The sequence below is a fragment of the Cyprinus carpio genome, chromosome A13 (assembly GCF_018340385.1).
Source record: "Cyprinus carpio isolate SPL01 chromosome A13, ASM1834038v1, whole genome shotgun sequence".
Lineage (NCBI taxonomy): Eukaryota > Metazoa > Chordata > Actinopteri > Cypriniformes > Cyprinidae > Cyprinus > Cyprinus carpio.
In genome coordinates, this window is record NC_056584.1 from 19,113,371 (window position 1) to 19,130,317 (window position 16,947).

The 16,947-nt window shown below is 40.0% G+C and overlaps 1 protein-coding gene across 2 annotated transcripts; it reads right to left on the bottom strand.

Annotated features, from left to right (window-relative positions):
* Positions 1-2,671: 2,671 nt before the first annotated feature.
* On the bottom strand, positions 2,672-14,538 carry LOC109054116 (CD276 antigen-like). Of its 2 annotated transcripts, XM_019071423.2 has the most exons (5): positions 14,408-14,538; positions 14,209-14,316; positions 12,639-12,986; positions 11,782-12,057; positions 2,672-3,331 (listed from the first exon to the last, which is right to left on the bottom strand). In XM_019071423.2, the coding sequence occupies exons 2-5, from the start codon at positions 14,252-14,254 to the stop codon at positions 3,204-3,206; spliced, it is 798 nt and encodes a 265-aa protein (XP_018926968.1). In that variant the 5' UTR covers positions 14,255-14,316; positions 14,408-14,538; the 3' UTR covers positions 2,672-3,203. The 2 variants fall into 2 exon arrangements, with proteins under 2 accessions (XP_018926968.1, XP_018926967.1); XM_019071422.2 differs by having other exon boundaries at positions 14,209-14,459.
* Positions 14,539-16,947: the final 2,409 nt, after the last annotated feature.

Sequence of the window (16,947 nt, forward strand, 5' to 3'; positions counted from 1 at the left end):
TCCATCCAGCTAGGTTCTTCTACAATTACCCCATCAACTTCGGACAGAAATCTTGGTGTAATCTTTGATGACCTGCTGACCTTCAAAGACCACATTGCAAAGAGGTTTGCATTGCACAACATCAGAAAGATCAGCCCCTTTCAAATGGAGCATCCTGCATAGTCCAGGCCCTTGACATTTCTAGGCTGGACTACTGCAATGCTCTTCTGGCTGGACTTCCTGGAAGTCTGAGATCCGCTAGTGAGCGACGCCTTATGGTTCCATCACAGAGAGGCTCAAAATCACTTTCCAGAACATTCTTGTTCACCGTTCCTGGCTGGTGGAATGATCTTCTCACCCCTATCCGGAATTCTGAATCCCTGACAATTTTCAAGCGACAGCTGAAAACTCATTTCTTTCGACGCTACTTATAATAACAATAATAATAATGAATTTTATTTATAAGGCACTTTACATTAAAAAAATTTCAAAGTGCTACAGTAAGGCATAATAAAACAAGGCAATTTAAACTAAACAATGATTTTAACATTAAAGGTTTAAAAGAAATGTAAACATTAAAAGATTTTTTAAAAAGGTATGTTTTAAGACCCATTTTAAAAATATCAGTCCTTTGTGGGGCCCTCAGATGTCCAGGGAGGGCATTTCACAGGATAGGAGCGGCGGCACAGAAAGCTCTGTCACCAATGGTGCGAGTCTTAGTCCTTGGGGGAAGGAGCCGATAAGTGTTTGTGGAAAAATGGAACTTGCTGGGATCTGTGGTGTAAGTAGTTCTTGAAAGTAACTGGGGGCATTTCCATGGATACAGTGATGTGTGAGGAGGGAAACTTTGTACTCAATCCGGGCTGGAATAGGAAGCCAGTGTAGGGATTTAAGGATTGGTGTGATGTGTTCATATTTGCGAACTCTCATCAGGATCCGAGCTGCATTGTTCTGAATGTGCTAAAGTTTCTGAATGCTCTTGGCAGGGATCCCAATGAGAAGAGCATTACAATAGTCCAATCTTGAGGAGACAAAGGCATGGACAAGTTTCTCAGCATTACGTAAAGTTAATGTGGGGTGAAGTCTGGCAATGTTTCTGAGGTGATGAAATGATGTGTTGCAAAGTTGCATAATGTGAGACTCAAAGGTTAAATGAGAATCAAGCCTGACACCAAGATTTGTAACTGATGATGATAGCGGAATGACCTGGCCAGAAAAAGTAATGCAGGTTATGGAAGATGTTCTGATCTGATGTGGAGAACCAATGAGGATTGCCTCTGTTTTCGAACTGTTTAGTTGGAGAAAATTATTATTACTTGACTTCATCCTAAATTCAAAAAAAAAAAAAACGTTGTCTTTCTTTTTATTTATTCCTTCCTTTTCTAGCTTGTACTTATTTGAATAATGCCTGAATATTGGTATTACAAGCACTTTCTGTGTCTGTTTGCCTCTTTAAGAAGAATCACTTTATGTATTCCCCAATTGTAAGTCACTTCGGATAAAAGCATCTCCAAAAAGACTAAATGTAAATGTTTGTGAAATGTATCACTACCACTGTGTGAACACATTTTCCACTTAACTGGATATTCAGGAGTTTAATGAAGGCAAAGAAACATTCCGTTCCATTGCTGCTCAAGGGTGTACACCTTTTCAATACCCAAGCTCATTGGGGCCTTTTTTTATGGTGTTATTGTGTTTCCTACATTGTCTCTGCAGGGTCTTCAATATTCTTCTTGTAGTTTTCAGGTATAAGGATTCTCTTCTCAAGTAACCTGTGCCTTAAGCTTGACCTCAGTATACAAGTGGTAAATCAAACCCAGTTTAACAATATTATGGTTATGATGTAGGACTTATACAGTCTTTGATGTACAGCTTACATCTAACAAATGTCCTTTTCATTTTCAGATGTGGGTGGAGGTAGAAGTACTGCAGTCATTTTATTTTTGCCCATACAGTGCAAGTCAGGGGTTTGCAGTGTTGTTGTGGATCTCATTCATTGTGTAGACAAAACAGTTGAAAACTCAAAATATCTTCTTTTGTGTTCCACAGAAGAAAGTAAGTAATGCAGGTTTGGAAAGACATGAAGATTCATAACAGAATTTTCAACTGAACTACCAGGATATAAATGTGATGACAATCAGATGCCCTCGTGAAATTCTATTTCTTTGTCTCTGAGTCAGTTTTATCTATAAATACTGTTTTCACTGAGCTGCCTGGAAGAGAGAGAAGACCATAACCTTATTTAATAATATTTTTTAATATAAATTCACACACTGACGTACATAAATAAATAAATAAATAAATAAATAAATAAACACACACACACACACACACACACACACACACACACACACACACACACACACACACACACACATATATATATATATATATATATATATATATATATATATATACATATATTGTCCTTACAAACCCTTACGTAAACACACAAATATTACTTATGGTCCATGGTCCAGCTTGATGATAAGCTTATACTGTTCAATTCATCAAAGCTGTCAACATGGCAGTCCCCTCCCTATATTTATTGCTAGGAAACATGACTAGAGAACAGAAATTTAGGATGATACTTATTTCTCTAAAGGCTTACAGACAGAGTGCAATGGTTAGAAAGTGTATAACTATGTTTGACTTGGATTTGTAATGTAGGCATGGCACAGAGCCGACCTGATTGTCTGCATAGTTTTATTTCTGCTTTAGGTTAAAAAGTACAAACTTAAACATGTGCAGAGGTTCAGTGTATTACTTATGTCACAATAAGTGATTTTAACTTGTACAGTACAGAATTATGTTTTGCAGTGGTTAAAATAAATATTTCATCGACAATTAAAAGTGTGAGGATCATGTTGATATTGTTATATTTTGAATAAAGTCCATGTGATGGATTTATTATAAAAATTATTAAAAAATTCACAAGGGTCAATAAATAAAAAAGCATTAAAAAGATTAGGAAATGACTTTTGGCACATATCCACATGACTCCCACTTACAGACATTTGTTGACCTGTGTAAATTATTTAGAAATCCATTATTTCGTAACATTAGCACATTTTGCAATTATTTTCAGTTTATGCAAGAATAGTTTAATTAACATTTGCTCTGCTTGCATTTCATGAATAAGGCCAGTAATGTTTAGCACAGGTCTAAACATGCATGCAGACATTTTGGGAACAGCTCCAACACCATTCATTAACTTTCATTGTTCATCGCAGCGAAGATCTCTCCTTGTTCTGCTTGTGCACTGCTAACCAAATGATGCCAATGACCAGAAGAATGCAAACCACTGAGAGGACAGCAAGTACAATAATCACATGGTCTGTGGAGTCCTCATCTGAAACAGAAAAAGATCATTTGGTTTAATACGTGACATTTGTTTGATAGTGTCAAATCAACAGTTAAATCCAGATCCAAATCTAAACCCAGTATTATAATCACAGCATATAAAAAAGCTACAGTGCTTCCACAAAATCATTGAAACTTATTATTACAAAAAAGTCTTGAGCTTTCAAACCCCGGATATAGGATATATACTATATATGTACAATCTTTCAGAGGACAACTAACATCATTATGCAGGCTAATATATATTTTTTAATAAACTGAATACTGCTTAACTTTTAATATCACTGATCCTGTTGACACACTGGTGGGCTAGTCAGAATTTATCAACTCAAACTGGCACATCCTTTATGCTGTATAAATGTATGCCTATTGACATAGAAAGTGTCTCCACTAGTGGACAATGTTTTCAGATAATAAGTAGGCTACAGAAGCTGCAATCATAATCTGCCAATAAAATACCCCAAATAGCATAACAGCTGTAATGATTTCAAGTAAGAGACAATGCTTTTTCTTGATATATATTTATGTTTTAGGAAAAACCCAGGACTGCTAATTATCTGTGTTTCCCAACCCTGATCCTGTAGGCACACCACAATATGATTCCTGATTTAATTCCTGACTCATCAGCACATTAGTAGTCGAGACTACAACGCTGCATCCGAATATGCCTACTTTCCTATTATATAGCATGCGGAAAACAGTACAGTATATCTGAATACAGAGGATGACCTCCTAATTATGGGGTGGTCACACTACACTTTTTGTTCCACTGACTTTCATTCATACATATGCAAATGTATGAGGTCAAGGTTAGTAAATTCACATTACGTTATTAAATCATGTGACCAATATAAGATAGGCGTCACGTTATGACCTCTCAGCTATATTTAAAGAATGCAAACTTTAACCCCCGGTTTCACAGACAAGGCTTAAGCCTAATGCCAAACTAAAATCTAAGTCTGAGCTTTTTCAACTGAAAGAAACTGGCTCTGACTGATCTTAAAATATATCAGTGCCTTTATTTTGTCCCAAAATGCACACAGTAATGATTTTTTCTAAGGCACGTTTATAAAAATTACTTAAATGTTCTTATTGAACTATGGCCTAATCCTGGCTTAGTCTAAGCCCTATCTGTGAAACCAGGCATATATCTGCAGGATTGCAGCTTTGCAGTAAAATCAAGTTTTTTAAAAAGATATCGTAGAATTTGACTTCATATTATGAATGTTGCAGTGTTCATAGAAATTTAATGCGTTCATGTCTAGTGTGAGCACAGCATTACTCCAAGATTCTTAATTGTGCATCAAGAATCACATCACTATCCAAAGAAGTTATACAGCAGCAATGCAACGTACCTGTTGCTCTACATCACAGCCAACATGGTGGATGTAGCAGTCCAGATTTCATTCATTCAAACTATACAAACATACTGCTTAATGGGCACAGGAATGTGTCTCCAGAAATATGGTTGGGAAACATTAATTTATATGCTAAACATAATTTCATGTCTAGTAGTTGTCACGGTTCATGGGCTCATTGACTAATTTCTTGCTCTCCCTGTGTGTGTGTGTATGTGGGTGATGCCGGTGATCAGCAACATCCACTGATTAGTGCCAGCTGTGGCTTACCAGCCCGGCTATTTCATGTCTGTGCTTTCTGTCCTGTGTTGTCAGATTGTTTGGTGTTGTTGCCAAGTTAACTTAAGTCTCTCTTGTCTGGGCTGTTCCTGTGGATTCCGTCTCTCCCCTTTTGTGGATTGAGGCTTGCCCTCTTCCTTGCTGGAATTCTAAATAAACTGTTATTTTTCACATTCGCTAATGAATCCTTTTCTCACCTGACAGAACGATCTGACCATCATGGATTCAGCGAGTGCAACGGATCTGCAAGGTTTCTTATCCAACAACAACGCACGAATGAATCGTCAAGAGGAACAAATGCTAGCTATGGGACGAGCTGTACAAGCCTTGTTAGCGCAGGTGTCCGAGCTCACTACCCAACTGCAACAGCTGAGGTTACCCACTGCACCGATCCCACTGCCAGTACCCTCTATGTCTACAAGTATCCAACACTTGACATTTTCTATGGAACAGTCTAAAGTGGCTCTAGTTTTGACACTGTAGGACGCGCGGCTTTGTGGGAAACAGCGGTGTGGGAGAATCAACATCCCTGCTGTTCCTCATTCCAGACTCTTTCTGAGGAGATGAAACGGGTCTTTGATCGTGCAGTTGTGGGTCATGGGGTCACGCATATTGGCCGAGCTACGGCAGGAGAACAGGACTGTCTCTGACTATTCCATTGAGTTCCGGACCCTGGCAGCTGAGTGCAGGTGGAATGAGGAGGCGCAGTGGGAAATGTTCCTGCGTGGGTTGGCTGACCGTATCCAGAAGGAGATATTCACCATGGAGTTACCCTCTGGTCTTTATGGACTGATTGATTTAGCTCTTTGGGTTGATGCACGTCTTCAGCGTCATGATCAAAGAGGCCGCTACACTCTGATGTCGGAACTTCCAGTGTTCTCCGCTGCCAACTCCAGTAATACGGTCAGTCTCACATCTGATCAAGAAACCCATGCTGGTTGGTAGAGCTCGTCTTTCTCGGGAAGAGAGGAACTGTCATCGAGCTAAGGGACTCTGTTTATATCGTGGTGCAGAGGGCCACATCCTGGTTCACTGTCCAGTAAAAGGCCAAGCCCGACAGTAGAAACGAGATCCTCATCCACAACTCTCCTCCCGGTACGACTGCAATGGGCAACCAAGGTCCACAACTGCCATGCACTGCTGTATTTCAGAGCAGAAGGTAACTTTATGGATTACAGTCTGGCATCACACCTTCAGATTCCCATAGTTCCTCTCTGCCATAAGATGTCAGTGCACTCAATGGTCATACCCTTCCTAGTATCACACACACACAACAGGACCAATTACCCTCATTACTTCAGGGAACCATTCTGAGGACTCACACTTCTGCTCAAGGAATCTCCTCTGGCTCCTATCATCCTTGGCCATCCCTGGCTGGTGCACCACAATCCCAGGGTGAATTGGGGCCATAATTCTATCTCAGCGTGGAGTGACTTACATTTACATTTACATTTAATCATTTAGCAGACGTTTTTATCCAAAGCGACTTACAAATGAGAACAGTAGAAACAATCAGATCAACGAGAGAACAACAACGGTATACAAGTGCTATGACAAGTCTCAGTTAGTCTAGTACAGAACACGTAGCCAGTGTTTTTTTTTTTTTTTTTTAATATGATAGACAAGAAAAAGAAAAGGTAAGTACTAGTATTAGTTGGTTAAGTGCAGGCGAAAAAGATGAGTCTTTAGATGTTTTTTGAAAATGAGTAAAGAATCAGCTGTTCGAATTGAGATCAGGAGGTCATTCCACCAACAGGGCGCAGTCCAGGAAAAAGTCTGTGAGAGTGATTTTGAACCTCCTTGGGATGGCACCACAAGGCGTCGTTCACTTGCAGAGCGCAAACTTCTGGAGGGCGCATAAGATTGAACTAATGAGCTTAGGTATGTTTGGTGCCGTGCCAGTGGTCGTCTTGTAGGCAAGCATCAGTACCTTGAATTTGATGCGAGCGGCTACTGGTAGCCAGTGTAACCTGATGAGGAGAGGAGTAACATGAGCTGTTTTTGGCTCATTGAAGACAACTCTCACTGCTGCATTCTGGATCAGTTGTAGAAGCTTGATAGTAGATGCAGGAAGGCCCGCCAGGAGAGCATTACAATAATCCAGTCTGGAGAGAACAAGAGCTTGGACAACAAGTTGGGTTGCTTGCTCTGACAGGAAGGGTCTAATCTTCCTAATGTTGTATAAGGCAAATCTGCAGGACCGGGTCATTGTAGCAATATGGTCTGTGAAGCTTAACTGATGATCCATCACAACTCCTAGGTTTCTGGCTGTCCTGGAATGAGTTATGGTTGACGAACCCAGCTGTATAGAGAAGTTGTGATGAAACAATGGGTTAGCTGGAACCACCAGCAGTTCAGTCTTAGTAAGGTTGAGCTGAAGGTAATGGTCATTCATCCAGCTAGAAATGTCACTCAGACAGGCTGAAATGTGAGCAACTACCGTCGGGTCTTGTGTTATTATTGAGTTATTACTTGTGTTATTCTTCCTGTCTTGTGTCTGCTTGTTTGTCAGTGTCTTCTTCTGTGTTTCCTCTTCTCTCCAGGAACATGTTCAGCATGTCAGGCGAGTGCTCCAGAGGCTGCTTGAATGGGCTTTGTCAAGGCGGAGAAGTGTTTCAGTTCTGTTTTTGTGGTACATCTCGTCCGAGGGAATATACATGGATCCTGATAAGGTTAAGGCTGTGGTGGATTGGCCAACCCCGAATTCCCGTAAGGCCCTGCAGAGGTTCCTGGGGTTCGCCAAGTTTTGGCTCCCATTCTCGTGACCCCTGATTCCAGACATCAGTTCATGGTGGAGGTCGATACGTCAGAGGTGGGGGTAGGTGAGGTGTTGTCCCAGCACTCTTCCTAGGACGTCAAGATTCATCCTTGAACGTTTTTTCCCCATCGCTTATCGCCTGCCAAACGTAACTATGACATTGGTAACAGAGTTTTTGGCAGTCAATTTTCTGGACTGATCATAAGAACCTTGAGTATATCAGGTCCACTAAACAAATTGAGTCCAGGCAGGCTCGCTGGGCACTGTTTTTCGCTAGTTTTGACTTTTTACGCTTTCCTACCATCCAGGTTCTAAAAACATCAAACCCGATGCGTTGTCTCGCGTTTTTGAACTTTCCAAGTGCCCGTCTACTCCTGAGTGTATAATACCTGAGAGACTCATTTTCTCCACACTCATATGGGAGGTCAAGTCGAAGGTCCGCATGGATGCCCACCAGGTTGGTTATTTGTGCGGGAGAGAGTACGGTCCAATGTTATTCAGTGGGGTCATTGTTCCGGCCTGGCTTGTCACCCCGGAGTGAATCTGACTGGTTTCCTTGTTAAACAGTGATTTTGTTGGTACTCGTGTTGTTGGAGATTTTGTTTTGGCCTGCTTGGTTTGCGCTCGTGGTAAGACTTTAAATCGACCCCCAGATGACTTACTTTAACCGTTGTCAGTCCCTTCGAGACCTTGGTCCCACATCGCGCTCTATTTCGTTATTGCACTCCCAAGGCAATACGGTTGTTTTGACCGTAGTGGGCCGGTTCTCGAAGGCATCCCATTTCATTCCCTTGCCTAAATTACCCTTTGCCAAGGAGACAGCGGTAACTGACGTTGATCATGTCTTTCGCATTCATGGCCTCCCGATGGACGTGGTCTCTGACAGGGGGCCACAATTTGTTTAAAAATTTTGGAAGGAGTTTTGTAGATTACTGGGGGCGAGTGTCAGTCTATCCTCTGGTTTCCATCCGCAGAGCAATGGCCAAACAGAGCAAGCCAACCAGGATCTTGAGAGAGTGTTGCGATGTTTTGTGACACAGAATCCTTCCTCCTGGAGCCAGCAACTCTCATGGATGGAGTACGCACACAACTCGTTACCAGTGTCATCCATCTCCATTTGAATGTAGCTTAGGTTACCAACCACCTATTTTTCCCAGTCTGGAATCCAAAGTCGCGGTCCCCTCTGCTCAAGCCGTCGAATTTGAAGAGCTCGAGAGACTCTCCTCCAGATGGAAGCGTGCACCAAGGCTAAGGCTGATCGCCAATGGTCAAAGCATCCCATTTATGTTGTTGGTCAAAAGGTGTGGCTTTCCTCCAAGTATATTTCTCTCCAATCCGTTTGTAATAAATAAGCTCCCAAATTTATCGGGCCATTTACTGTCACTAAGATTCTAAGCCCGGTGGCAGTCCGCCTCAAACTTCCTCCAGCATACAGGAGACTTCACCCCATTGAAACTCCAAATTGAAACCCGTTTTTCACTCACCCATTAACCCGCATGCCCCGGTTTCCCCCTCCCCCTCCACTGTGCCTTGTAGATGGAGAACCTACCTATTCGGTCAATCGTATTCTGGACTCGAGACAGAGAGGACATGGATTTCAATACTTGGTGGACTGGGAAGGTTACGGTCTGGAGGAGAGAATTTGGGTTCCTGCTAGGGACATTCTGGACCACTCCCTTATTGATTACAATCATCAGGTAAGTTTGCCTTGGAGTGCCAGGTGGTGCTCCTAGGGGAGGGGTACTGTCAGGGTTCATGGGCTCACTGACTCATTTCCTGCTCTCCCTGTGTATGTGGGTGTTGCTGGAGATCAGCGACATCAGTTGATTAGTGTCTGTGCTTTCTGTCCTGTTTTGTTTGATCGTTTAGTGTTGTTGCCGAGTTAACTCCAATCTCTCGTCTTGGGTGTTCCTGTGGTTTCTGTCTCTCCCCTTTTGTTGATTTTGCTGCTTAGCAGTGTTGTTTTTCCTCTGCAGTGCTGAAACTGTGATGGGTTTTGGTAAAAAGTTTGGGGTGTAGCAGTGTTGTTTTTCCTCTGCAGTGCTGAAACTGAGACTGTTAATTATTTTGGCTACACACATTTCAAAACCAAAAGTCAGTTAACAGCAATTTAAAGCTGTTAAATTGAGAATGACTCTATGGTATGTCTACATTAAAACTGTCATTTACCCAAGTATGAGATGTTCCTTTATCAACAATCATATCAACCAGTAATATTTTATTTAATGGTTATGTTTAGGATTAACTAAACCTTATAAACCTTTTATTAACCTAGGTCATAAAAACCGTAATGATACATACACTTAAATATTTTCTTCTCAGCCATGTCATCAATTGCTCTTGAGCGAAATCTCCTCCCATCCGTTGTCTGATTGGCATTTCGCAATGGATATTTCGCAAGGATTACTGGAAGATAGGGTACAAAGTTAAAGTGGTGCGGAGCCTGCATCTATGCGGGCTTCATTAAATTTTAATGTAGACGGAAGAGCTGCTTCAAGGGTACAAAGTCACAGTGCTGCTGAGCACACTTCCAAAAGCTTTAAAAACCACTTGCTGAAGTGGGACGGCCTACAGACGGAACTTTTTTTGTATACAGACGTAGACTCGGCGTACAGGGGAAGAGCAATACATCAAAGACTCAACGAATCAATGAATCAAAAGGAATCGTCTACTTTTTTTTGTATGCATGACAATTTAAGTCCTCAACGAGACCGAAAGAAAGCACATGAAGTGCGCCACCATAGAGTCATTAAATCACCTTTATAAGTCTGTACATTAAATTTTAATGTAGACATACCATAGAGTCATTCTAGCAGCTTTAAATTGCTGTTAATGAGAGGAATGACTTTCACCCCCAAAAAGATGGTTTTGAGGAAGATGGATGTAGCCAAAATTAACACTTTATCAGCAGAGATCAGCACTGCAGAGGTCTCTTTTTATTTAAAAGTTTTCACAACCACTATAATCTACATTATGAAAGTTTCAATAAACCCAAAAAGCTTGATGTAAATAATATAAATGTAACTTTTTCATTGCTGTTCTTTCAATTTATCCCCCATAAAAAACCTAAAAAAAATATTCTCAAAACCCAATAAATGTTTTTTTAGCCTCTTGATGCAAAAAATTCAGTTTGAAAGTCAATCCTACACAAGTGAATATTAAATTATGTTGTGGGATAATTAAAATATATTCTAAATAAACTTAATATATACAGTTATTTTGTCCTCACATTCTTTCTTGTAACTCATCCTCTCAGTGACACAGCTGAGTTTGCTTTTGCATTGTTTTACCAACAAAAAGTGTCTTAGAAAATTTAAATCAATATATTGTTTTCTGTATATTGATGAAAATTTAGAAAAAAAAAATTTAGAATTTCGAAAAAATTCTTGATTGCTACAAGTCCATGTTTTTACTATATGTGGCCTTATTCAAGTGATTTACAGGACTAACTAACATAGTTGTAACATGTATGTAAGTGAGAATATCAAAATAAAGTAAACCGGGACATATTATACACAAAAAAATCGTCATACAGTGGACTACCAGTAAAACTTCACAAAAAAATTGGGACCAAAAATTATTCAGCCACTTTGACCTGACCATGTTTTGCTTAAGTGCTATCTGGCATTATCAAGATGAATATGTTCTGACACAGTTGAACCCTGAGTTCTTGTCATATTTTATTACCATTTTCTAAACTATAGCAAATAAACTGTGATAATGTATGAAATGTTGAAGGTGTCTGAATAAATTCTGGTTTGACTGTATGTGCAGAGGCTCTAACACTCACATCAGCATTACATAACTGGAAAAATAATTGTCTACAAGTGTAACAATTGAATCACTGTCTTACTCTTTCCATAATTATTTGTGGTTGGGTAAGTCTAAAATCCAGCCTAAAGCAGACAAAGGAGTTCTTTGTTATATAGCTGGAAAATTATGGCAACAAATCACATTAAACAAGTTAAATACATGGAGTGATGAATAACATGCCTCTAACTGCCACCTTCTCACACATATTGCACAAAGTAAATAAAGATTTACCATAGGTGAGGCACACTGGTCTCTGAAGGTTCTGGTTCAGGAGGTGATTCTTTAGTGTAAATGTGACATTAACCACTGCCTTCTGGGCCTCGCAGATGCTCTTTATGAAATAAAGTCCATCTTCTATTTGGTCATGGATTTCCAGGTAATAGCTGAGGTTCTGGTTGTGTTCCCCCAGCCAAATCACCTCAGGTTTGGGGAAACCTTCTGTCTCAAACTGCATTTTCAAACCAGAGGAGTTTACATGGATGCTTAACCTGGGCTCAGAGTAAAGAGCTGAGAAAGACAAACACAATCAGCTGTACTGTGTTGAAATGTACATCGTAAGTTAAATGTACAGTGAATTGATCTAATCAATAAAGTAATGTCTAGCTGATCAAATGTTTTACAGCAAAGCATAACTGGAACACTCTATATATGTTCACTGGAAATCCAAATTTGTAAAATATATTTTATATTTCAAAGTTTTTTGTGACCGTGAAAAACAAACCAACAAACCAACTCAAACAAGTCGAGCTGTATGCTTTTGAATCACAAATGTACTGACTTGAACGAGTCATTTGTTTGACAATTAGACTACTCTAGCCACTGTACGTTTCACATTGTAAATTCAGTGTGTTTAATAAATGTGCAGGAAACACGTATTTTAGTATGGTGTTCTGAGAATGCATGTGGAAGAATGGTTAACAGAATGTTATTTGGTCATATTTAAAAAAAAAAAAAGATTTTTGTCTGTTCTTTAAACAAAACACGTATGATCATTTAATCATTTAATATGACTGAAAAAGAAGCTGGGAGGTCCTGGAAAGTGGAAATATTGTACAACATATTCTCTTCTATGGCCATCATATACATACCTCCATAAGTCACTTCTATCAAGGCTCTTCCTGTTCCCTTGTCATTGTTTACTATGCAAAAGTACCAACCTGCATCTTTCGGTCTAACTGATGCAATTTTTAGAGAGGCATTTCCTTTATGAAGCTCTGAAACATACAATGATGTTCGATTGTGGTATTTTGGACATTGCCGGTCCAATTGGTCCTGTTGATAATAGAAACTGTGGACAACCCGTGAGTCCTCCTGTCGTTGCCAGGTAATAACCAAGCTGGAGAGGTCAGGACCAGATGTGAACTCACAGCCCAGTACAGCTGGACGACCTCGGATTGCCAGCAGATGTTTATTAGGAACAATCACCTCAAATGTGGCTGGAAAGAGAGAACAATTTAGAGTTGTCTGAAGAAACACCCCGGGCACATTTCATATCATAAATATCATATCATAAATATCATATCAGTTTTCCTTCATATTTTGATGTATTATGAAAACATAAACATCAGACAGCAATGGTACAGCAAAAATGTTCACAGTATCAAACTCTTCACTATAGCAAATATCCTGAGCTGTGACAAGAAAGCAAAAAATAATAATAATAATAATAAAAAAAAATACACTGCACCTGAAGCTTGTAAGAGCCCTAAATGTAACTGGCCACAGTAGGAGGGCAATCAATAGATCAAATCACTGTTTGTTACGCAGTCCTTCATCATTGTTGACTCAAATTATTCCCTTTTTCTTTACCATGTAATATTTCAAGGCAGGGACTGAACTATCAGAAAGCCAAACCCAGTGAAGAAAAAAAAAAAGAATCCTCCCATGTGTACAGGACATGTAAGCAGCTAGACCAACCACATTCATTTGTCTTAAGTCCAATTCAGCTCTGCCAAAATATTTTACTTGATTAGCCAGGAGAGGGAAGACATAGTTCAATCAAGTAAACATTTTAAGATTCAATGCAGTTCAGTTAAGTTCACTTTTATGTCGCAAGACTAATAATAATAAAAAAAAACCCTAGTTAAATGATCAGGTCATATTAGTCTTAGAACGTTTTACCATCCTTCATCACTGTGCCAGACCCAGACATTAATCTAAACTTTAACTAAAACTGTGATTACGTTAAATCTATTAAAACAAATGAAACACGATATATCTCAGTATTCATTGAGTAAAACTGATTTCTCACTTTTTAAAATTAAAATTAAATATATCCCAGAGTTGTTTTGCCATTTCCACCAAGGCTTCGTCTATAAAGTTTATTTTTTTTTTTTTTTTTTTAGAAGTTAGCCTACTTTATTTCCAAGGAATGCACACACTTATGACACAATGAAAATTTTGTATATTATAACGCCTTCCTACGGAGCCCCGCACATGACATGAAAGAAAAAATAAATAAATTGTGCGCACGATTTACTAATTCGTTCCCTCAATGTACTAAAACGTGCACAAGATGACTATTGGGTTCCCTCGATTTACTATTGCGTTCCCTCGATTTGCTAAATCGTGCGCACGATTTAGCCTACTATTTTTTCCTGCATGCCATGTGCGGGGCTCCGTACCTTCCTATTTCTTTTCATTAAATGTTAGTCTTACCCACAAGAGCATCCCCGAACAAGATGTACATAAAGAGCCAAAGCATTGTCGCTTGGAGTTCAGGAACATGGTTTAAATAAGAAAGCAGTTCAGTGCAGCGTTGATCACCTGCCAGTCAGAAATAAAATTCCTCATGTTTATACTTCACGATTTACGTGATCTGTAATAAAGCCATGGACAGAAGCTAGAGTACACATACAGTGACAGTGCACAGTGTTCCGCAAGAAGACAAATGCTTTACTTGAGTGTCCCACTTCAATTCATTTCAAGTTAGGACAGCCCCGCAAGTTAGGATACGTTACGCCTGCCCCACCTACATATATATACACACACACACACACACACACACACACACACACACACACACACACACACACACACACACACACACACACACACACACACACACACACACAGACAGGGGCGGTTTCTTCATATATGTGCAGAATATATATATGTATATATATATCATCACACACAGTTGCTGCCGATTTGTCGGCTGCACATCCATGATGCGAATCTCCCGTTCCACCACATCCCCAAAGCTGCTCTTGGATTGAGATCTGGTGACTTTGAGTAAAGTGAACTCATTGTCATGTTCAAGAAACCAGTCTGAGATGATTTGAGCTTTGTGACATGGTGCATTATCCTGCTGGAATATATATATATATATATATATATATATATATATATATATATATATATATATACACACACACACACACACACACACACACACACACACACACACACACACACACACACAGACAGGGGCGGTTTCTTCATATATGTGCAGAATATATATATATTATATATATAATATATGTTGTGTGTGTTTGTGTGTTGAACAACACAAAGTTGCAAGCTTACATCATGTGATCAATGCATTTCAGTCATCACCCAGGGAAAACATGCAGTAAGATCTTTAGCATCGTATATTTTTCTACTTACATATATTTGAGTAACAATTACTTTAAAAAGAACACTAGCGTTTACAACATGGTGTCATTGTCTCTTACACCATATAATAGTGGACGCAAACAGTTGTTACCCCCCCCGCACTAACATTGGTAGGAGCCGTATTGCACGCTGACTGGAAACGTGGCTGTGTTTTTCCCGGCTTGTCATGTAGAGAAATGTATCACCGTTTTTAGTTAATAAATAAGTGACACAGCCTGTAAAACTACTGAGAAACAAGAATACACAGTTGTTATCTCGACAGACAGGAACTTAAAAGCCTTTTATGGGCTCTCTGGACAGACAGGTGAAGCCTGCGCGTGTTTATCTTCCAACAGTTCGAGGTACGTCTTCTTTTTAATCTTAATAATTAGCCTGTCGACATCTGCACAGATCGGAACAGTTATTCAACAGATTTTGGGGAATTCCATATTTGCTTGTCATGATGTAGAAGATTGCCACGTTGCAAGCTGAATGCAGCGGTGCAGATTGCATGACAGTGATCAGAAGAGCGTAACTTTATTTGATTCTCAAGGATCATGTTCATTTAGAGCAGGGGTTTCAAACTCAATTTACCTGGGGGCCGCTGGAGGTAGAGTCTGGGTCAGTCTGGGTCAGGCTGGATCGCATCAAGTATTCCACAAAAAAGGAGCACACCTGATCCAATCATCTCAATCTTTATTATTAACAGTTCTTCAACATTAACGTTTCTTCCAAACATGAACTGTTCCTCTGAATTTGAACATTCCTTTCTGAAAGTTTTTTCATGAACATGAACGGTTCTTCGGAACATAGGCTTTTCTTGCCTACTCCTTGCTGCCAGAGACCTGGCAGCGCTTCCTCTCACACAGCTGAGACACATTTGGCTTGAGGGAGGAAACAGTTGAAACCCTCAGTATGGCTTGAAGATGCTTATCAGTAAGTCTGGACTTGTACTTTGACTTATTGAAGTTCATGGTGGAGAAGAGCTTTTCACATATAGATGCTACAAAAAAGGCACATGGTCCGCTTGAACATCCTGGAGAGCTCAGGGAAGGTGGGTGGCAATTCTCTCAAAAACTGTCCAAGCTTGTCTGTGTTTCCACTCACCTCCCTGAACTTGACTTTGAGTTCAGAATTGCACTGCAGGTCAATGAGCTCCATTTGAAGTACAGGAGAAGCATCTTGCACATCAAAGGAGAAGGGGTCAGCAAAAATTTTAAAAGTGGCTCTATGTGTCTTGAAGTCTGCAAACCTATGATCAAATTCCTCCTGTAGCTTCATAATGGCATCAGCATACTTCTCACCACTGAATGGTGTGCCCACATCCATGAGTGCCTTGCATGCAGGGAAATGGCAGAGGTTTGTCTGAGAGAGCTGGGCTTTCCATAACACAAGTTTTGTGGAGAATGCTCTCACATTGTCATAGGCAGCACTGACAAGCTGCCCCTGGCCTTCTAACTTCTTGTTCAGTACATTCAGTTCCTGTGTGATGTCAACAAGAAAAGCAAAGTCCATGAGCCATTTTAACAGAGGAACAGCCATCCCATCCTTCTCCATGAAGGCTTTCACTTCTGCACGCAACTCAAAAAACCTCTTCAAGACGTTTCCCTACTGAGCCAACGTACCTCTGTGAAGTAGAGCACATCCTCATATTCTGACTCTATTTCCTCCAAAAAGGCGTGGAACTGCCGGTCCTTTAAGCCCCTAGATCTGATATGGTTGATGCATTTTACAACAACAGACATCACATTGTCAAACCTCAGGCATTTGCTGCAAAATGCCTGCTGATGGATAATGCAG